Here is a 7,549-nt window from a genome sequence, read left to right as displayed (position 1 = left end):
AAACGGCTGCGTGTGGGTTTCGCGCAGCGCGGTGGGGAGGGAGAGGAGAAACGTCCTGCCGCGCTACAGTCGCGTTTGGGTCAAAGGCACACGTGGAGGCAATCGGCCAAAGTCACAATGCGGTGAATTTCACGGTGCGCGAAGGAGCTTCCCGGCCCCCAGGGTTGCGGGGCGCCTGCGCAGTGGGCCCCAGGCGTCGCGCGCAGCTGGAGCCAGGAGACCCCCGCCCCCGCCCCTCGCCCTCCGTTGCGAACGCGCACGTGAACGGGAGCGCGGACGCGTCCGTGAATGCGCCTCACCTCGCTCAAACCCTCCCCGGCGGCCGAGGGAGGGAGACGCGCCCCCGAGAAGCGGGTGGGCTCTGTGGAGAGTCGCGGGCTCGCGGGCGGCGGCGCCTCCTCCACTCTGGCGGGCCCGGGTTCGGCCGGCCGCCCATCGGACTGGCGGACTGGCGGACTGGCTGACTGACGCGCCTTGCTGCCCCCGCCTCCGCCCGCGCCCCGCCCAGCTTCATCTCTCCCTCCGCTCCCCGGGCTCGCGGGCAGACTGAGGCGCCTCTCTCTCCCCGCCCCTCGCCTCGGCCCTTTCTCTTCCCAGCACCTCGGCTGCTCCCCGGCGGCGGCGGCGGCCCGCGCAGCAGCCAGAGGCAAGAGGAGGCTGCCTCGAGGATGAAGTGCAAGCCCAACCAGACGCGGACCTACGACCCCGAGGGGTTTAAGAAGCGGGCGGCGTGCCTGTGCTTCCGGAGCGAGCGCGAGGACGAGGTCCTGTTAGTGAGTAGCAGCCGGTACCCGGACCGCTGGATCGTGCCGGGCGGGGGCATGGAGCCCGAGGAGGAGCCAGGCGGTGCGGCGGTCCGAGAGGTGTACGAAGAGGCGGGAGTCAAGGGGAAGTTAGGCCGGCTCCTGGGCGTCTTCGAACAGAACCAGGACCGCAAGCACAGAACGTACGTGTATGTACTGACTGTCACGGAGCTGCTGGAGGATTGGGAAGATTCGGTTAGCATTGGGAGGAAGCGAGAGTGGTTCAAAGTCGAAGATGCCATCAAGGTTCTCCAGTGCCACAAGCCCGTGCATGCCGAATATCTGGAGAAATTAAAGCTGGGCGGTTCCCCAACCAATGGAAACTCCATGGCCCCATCCTCGCCAGATAGCGATCCCTAGTATGTACTGCTCGCGCCCGCACAGACTTCTGTTTGTCTGCCTCGCTTAAAATGCATCCCGCCTGGAGCACCTCCTGTGCCATGTGCAGTCTCACTGGGAGGAGGGAGGCTTCTTTTGTTTCCTTGGCATACCCTCTGAATCACGCTTGCAAACTGTCTCAATTGCCAGGCCCTGTTTTCAGACAGTTTGCACGTTTTTCAGATGCTTTCAAAATCGCTTCTTGGTTACACTGTAAAATGTTTCAGGGAAGCCTATGCCGCTTGGGGTTTTAGGTGCCTTAACTGTTCACCCTGCTTTTGGGGGGTGTTTGGGGGGGGCGAGGGGTGGGTGGGGAGCGTGTGGGGAGTGTGTGTGTGTCTGCCTGTGCGCCCTGTGATGTTTTTGGTTTTACATTTCACACATAGTCGTGGGTGAGCGTGCGTGCGCATTTTTGATACCAGCCTTGTGGTTTGTTTGGTAGTGGAGGCCTTTAAAGTCTGACCAGCTTGGTTGTGTGGGCATCTTTTAGTATTTTTTTTCCCTTTAGTTGTTTTCTCCTTCACAGCGTTCACCCTTGTTGTCAGGGAGGTCTTCTGTGGTGGGAGTTGGTTTAAAAGATCAGTTTTGAATTTTTTTAAAAAGTAGGAAATTCTACATCTTGTGCTCTTTCTGCACTCGTCACTTTAGCCTCAGAAATGGCATCTCATTTGCCTCTTTCAGAAATTTCTTTTTCTATTTGTATGTGTAGATCATTTGGTTTTCAAAAAATTTTCACAAGTGGTAATTTTTCACTGCTGACTTCAAATCGCTATTTCCCATGTAGATTAACCTTATTGAATAGATGATGGGATCTGCTAGCCAAACACATCTTACCAGAAAAACTGTATTCACAGAATTTGATTTCCCATGCTCAATTTCCAACTCCCATTGCCCCTTATTGGATACCATAGGAGATCCACGGTTCTCTGGATTTAAGTTCGCTTTTGAAAGTGCTCTCCCTCCCTTATTTGAATGTAGTGATATTCCTCTTAAACCTCCCTGACTCCCAGTAACTACAGAAATGGGATCTTTTATGGCGATTACATCCCAACTGAGTTAGCTCTAGTGATGTTCAGCTGGTAGAGAATTGTCAAACTATTAGGATTCCTGAACAATCTCTCTTATGATAGATAGTAATTGTTTTGTCTCACAGGACAACCTATTCTAGGTGCAGGTGACCAGCATCTACATCAAGAAATTAACGTTGCCTGTAATCCAAAAACCTCCTACTCATTATTTTGCTCTCCTGTCTTTTAATACCATAGAATAGTTCGTTTTGAAACTGTCTCTTTTTTTTTTTTGCTGACCCCTTGTGTGCTTTTTGCATTTTACCCTTCAAAACACTGAAATATTTTTCTCTATTTGGAGTACATTGTAATTTCACAAATAATATATTTTATGCTGCTAAACAGTGGGTGCCATTGCACTTTCTAAAGAAATATGGTGCCACTGTTTAGAAAAGAAATCTTATAACAACACATTTAAGTATAGGTAAACAAAGTACAAATCTGTTTCTCAAAACATCTTCTGCACTGATGCTATCAGAGAGTAAACTAGAAATTGTGGCTTTTTAAAACTTGTAACAGTTTTATTTTAATTACATGGTCTGATCAAATACGGAGTATTTTTCTATTTTTCTCTTAACAAAGTGATACATGTTGAATATATATATTTGAACCACATATGTTTAAAAATATTTTTTAACTTTTAATTCCAGGGGTACAAGTGCAGATTTGTTCCGCAGGTAAACTTGTGTCATGGTTATTTGTTGTACAGATTATTTCATCACCATGAAGCACATAGTGTAAATTCCAAACAAATTGACTTTTATTATTCAGTCTAAAATAGATCTTAAGATTTTCCTCAATAAGCTAGTTATTCCAGAAGGTTCTTGTTTCTACATTAATATTGACCTAGGAGAGATTGTATTTTATGGATATTTTTGTGGATAAAATGTATTCCACATGAAACACTGTCACGATTACACTGGAGACTTAACTCGTACTTGCTATCATTAGAAGTAATTATGCATCATCTTATTTGGTTCTTAAGTTATCTGACAAAGTAAAAAATAATGTACAGTATTCATAGTAACCCACTCTTAAGAATTGTGAGCTTATAAATATGTTGTGGTTTTTCTTTTTCTTTTTTCTTTCCAGAAACACTTAGAATATGTAGCGCTACTTTTCAAGACGTACTGTCAAGTTAAATTAAGTGGTTTTTATAAAATATTCTCTGGAACTTAGTCTCATCAGAACAGTTAAGAGCGCCAAGGAGATTCTTTTTTTGTCTTCAAAACTAAGTCAAGACTTTCAAGTTAAAAGCATTAGTACAGAAAATGTTTTTGAGAAACTGAGATTTGTACTTTGTTTACCTATACCTAAATGTATTTATAAGATATGTTTTCAGAACAGTGGCATCACATTTCTTTAGAACAGAGGTGGTATATAGAAAATTTCTACCACCTCAGTGCTCCAAAATTTGATGTATAGTTGAGATTTTTTTCCCTTCTAAGAGTATTAGAGTTCACTTGTACATTATTTCTTTTGTGATAGCCGAAAAATATACACCTAAATTTTACAGCCCTGTCTTGATAAAGAAAGGAAAAAGAGTACACAGACAATTGAGGTTTGCAGACATGAATCAGAGATTTATTTTCTGCATGTTTTATAAATAGCTTACATTTTCAGCTGGTCAAGTGTTTTATTCTTGTGAATATATAAAGAGGAAACATTAATATAGATGCATATACTGGAAACGTAATTGGTGCTGTGTCTATAATACATAATTTTTGTTCAAGAAGTATATGTGTATGTGTGTTTAGATACAAAATCTGTTGACTACACTTTAAAGAAACAAACTAAAGGGAAGAAATTAGAAAATAATTTAGTTGCTTTATTTGCATAGATTCATTTGCAACAATTGATGTAAAGGTTTTAAATTCTTTCTGTGATTTCATTTCAGAAGGTTAGTATAAGCATGCCAATTTGTTTACAGTTAGAAAATGTGTATTTGCCTGGCAGAGCTTTCACCCCTAGAATTCCCTTGTGGGGGGAGCCACCAGGTACTCTCAGAAAGACTTTAAACAATATTTTCCTGGTAGTGGTCTCTTGATAAGATAGCTATTAATACTAATGGTATTTAGCAGATTTTAAATACGTTTGGGCAAACAGCACTATAAGAAGTGAAAGTCACTATGCTGACTGTGCTAAAACATAACGCTTTTATAAGATAGAGCATGGGCTGGGCATGGTGGCTCACACCTGTAATCCCAGTACTTTGGGAGGTTGAGGCGGGCGGATCACTTGAGGACAGGAGCTGGAGACTAGCCTGGCCAATGTGGTGAAACCCCGACTCTACTTCTAATTATTAATGAAGTGAAACTGCAAAAATTATCCAGGCCTGGTGGCGCGTGCCTGTAATCCCTTCACTTGGGAGGTTGAAGCAGGAGAACCTCATGAAACCAGGAGGCAGAGGTTGCAGTGAGCCAAGATCACTCCAGCCTGGGCGACAGAGTGAGACTACGTCTCAAAACAAAACAACAACAACACAAAGGGTGAGCGCATGATGTAATAGAAACTACATTGGGGGTTTGAAGTCAGACAGATCTAGTTCCAGTTCTTCCTCACTGCAGCTTAAACCAAGTTATCTAACAATCTGACGCCCAGTTTAAAAAAAAAATCCATTGTTGGAGATAGTAAAAATAGATACTTTATAAACATCTCCAATGAGAAGCCTTTTCTGACCACCTGGGTTAAGAAACCGTCTTCTGTGTCATGGTTCGCAGAGTTTATTGTACTTAATCTATTTTCATGGCTATGTGGTCACTGGACTGAAAACTCTTTCGTGGGTGGGAACCAGTCTGAATTATTTCCATGAGTCTAGAGTCTGTAACATGGAATTTAGGATATTTTATGTCTTAAATGGTCACTCCTCTTTTACAAAACTTCTGATATCGCTGCTTTCCTGACTTTTGCATCATGGTATACATTGGCTTATAACCCCCTCAGTTGCTGATCCAGACTCATTGCATCTGCATTAGATAATTCTGTGGAAGTGAAGTGCTTGATGCAAAGTGATTGATGTACATAATAAGCTCTTGGTACATTTGTCAGTTGGAGGAATTATTAACATAAGCCTGCTAATTTTATGTTGGTTTGTTTTTCCAGATGAACAGCAAAGATGTTTAGGATTGTGCTGAAAGAAACATTGATGTGAACCCAGTGATCAATGGAATTGTCAAGTACAGGTGAGCACTTCTGTGTGGCCAAGAAGACAGCTCATCTGGTTTCTTCCTGCATCTTGGGACACTCCTTCCCTGTCTATACCACTGACTCTTGCTCTGGTTGTTGTACTATTATATGTGAACAGACTCTTAATTCAGCACCTATAGCCTTTTGTTGTGCTTTTTTGATGTGTCTGCCTTCTTCATTAGACTATAATGTCTTTGAGAGCAAAGATTATTTTTCCTTACTCTTTGCATATCCTGCATCTGAGACACTACTTGAAATATGGTTGGCATCACTGAAGGTTCTTTGATTCAATTAATATTTTGTAATCACCGTGTGGCAAAACATTCCCCTTCCAATCTGGTGCTAGTAGAGTATATGCTATCTAGGCACCATGTGTGTGGCTTTTGTGTATCAGGTGTTTCAGAAATATTTCAAGGCAGTTGTAAGATACTTGAGGACAAGAATTATTACTCCTATTTCTATGTCATACCACACAGTAGCTGCACAGTTTTAAGATTATACCATCGCCTAGGGTAATGTTTTGTAGAATCAGTCCTTCGTGTAACAACTCTAGTGTTTTTGTACTGTTGATGATTTGCTTAAAATTTTATTCAAAAACTATCACTTGCTATAAAGGTAATTGTAAAAATAAATACAGTGGACGCAAAATAATGTTGTGAGTTTTTATAAAAATAAATTTTAAAATGATATATAAAACATTTTTTTTTGCAATGCCTGCCCTAACCACTTCTTACACGTCATCTTAACATCTCTTTGAGGAAGCAGTTTCCTCACTTTACAGATTTAACATACTGTATTATTTGATGCCAGAGCTAACAGGCTATATCATAGGCAGTTTCCAAAGTTAATTATGCCATTTAATTTGTCTAGGTTTCTTTTGCCTCTCTCACTGATCCATTTGGCTGTAGTTTTCATCCCTTTTCTAGTACACACAGCTAGCTCCTTATCCTACCTGGTTTCTGCATATGAGAATGCAGAGGGCTGAGAGAGGGCAAAATTGTTGTCACTTGGAAAAGGCATTTAGGAAAGAGGCTGCCGTTAGAGGGGAAAACAAAATGAAGGATTTTTAAAAAACGAGGACTTGGATCAGCTGCCTCCAGAATAACTTTAAGAAAATAACAAAGGTGTTTAGAAGAAATCTTATGGAGTTTGCCGTGGGATGTGTGATATCAGCAGTCTTCTCCAGTTCCTTACAAATGACCCAAAGTGGTTCTAATATGGTAGTTTGATTTTTTTCTTTTACATTATAAAGCAATTGCATCGATAAAAGCTTGGACTCCATTTTAGTGTGACACTCTTCCTCATGATACCAGTGAAATGTATTGATTGTGTCCCCAATTGTTACATAATTTGAAATAAAAACGTAACTTCTTGATTTATTGTTTTTTAAAGATGTGATATGGTACTGTGGTTATGTTGTTTTAAAACATTCTTATCTTTTAGAGAAGTATACTGAAAAATGTACAGGTGAAATGATATGCTACTGGTATTTGCTTCAAAATCATCTGAGTGTGGGGTAATTGAGTGCATAGATGAAACAAGACTGGCCATAAATTGATAATTGCTGAAGCTGTGTGATGGATGTTTGAGAGTTCATTATACTATTCTCTATACTTTTGTATATGTTTGAAATTTTCCATAATAAAAATTGAAAAAAGTATTCTTCACAGTTTACTTATAGGCACCCTCTAGACTTAAGTGCAGAAGGCTGATCAGAAGACAGATGCACAGCCCAGAAAGATTCATTCCTCTTCTCCAAAAACCTAGCTTTTGTTCTTGAGCTAAACTTGTTTGCAGACTGCTCTTCCCTTAGTGTGAATTTTTCCTTGCAAAGCCCCCAGTTCTACATGCCAAAGGATTTTATTCCCTTCAGTATGTCACACATTACCAGAACACTTTAAACCCTAGTGATGGACATAGGTTTAGGTTCCAGTTGGGACACTCATTCTACTATTTACCTTTTTTTAAAAAGGCACTGAATATTTTTTTCTGATTACAAAATTAATTCATCTTAATTTCGAAAAAATTTTAAAATTTCAAAATAATAAAAAATGAATAAGATCTAGTATTTGATAACACAACAGGGTGACTATAGCCAATAATTTAATTGTACAT

General features: G+C 41.3%; 1 protein-coding gene across 1 annotated transcript; it reads left to right on the top strand.

Annotated features, from left to right (window-relative positions):
- Positions 1–285: 285 nt before the first annotated feature.
- Positions 286–7,094, top strand: NUDT11 (nudix hydrolase 11). The gene is made up of 2 exons (XM_003917724.4): positions 286–1,162; positions 5,351–7,094. Coding segments are annotated over exons 1-2 (495 nt in total). The 5' UTR covers positions 286–668; the 3' UTR covers positions 5,352–7,094.
- Positions 7,095–7,549: the final 455 nt, after the last annotated feature.

Source organism: Papio anubis, chromosome X (genome assembly GCF_008728515.1).
Source record: "Papio anubis isolate 15944 chromosome X, Panubis1.0, whole genome shotgun sequence".
NCBI classification, from domain to species: domain Eukaryota; kingdom Metazoa; phylum Chordata; class Mammalia; order Primates; family Cercopithecidae; genus Papio; species Papio anubis.
This window is presented reverse-complemented; position numbering and strand designations above follow the sequence as displayed.

Coding starts and splice junctions, on each gene's coding strand:
- NUDT11 (XM_003917724.4), top strand. CDS start 669: ATGAAGTGCAAGCCCAACCAGACGCGGACCTACGACCCCGAGGGGTTT.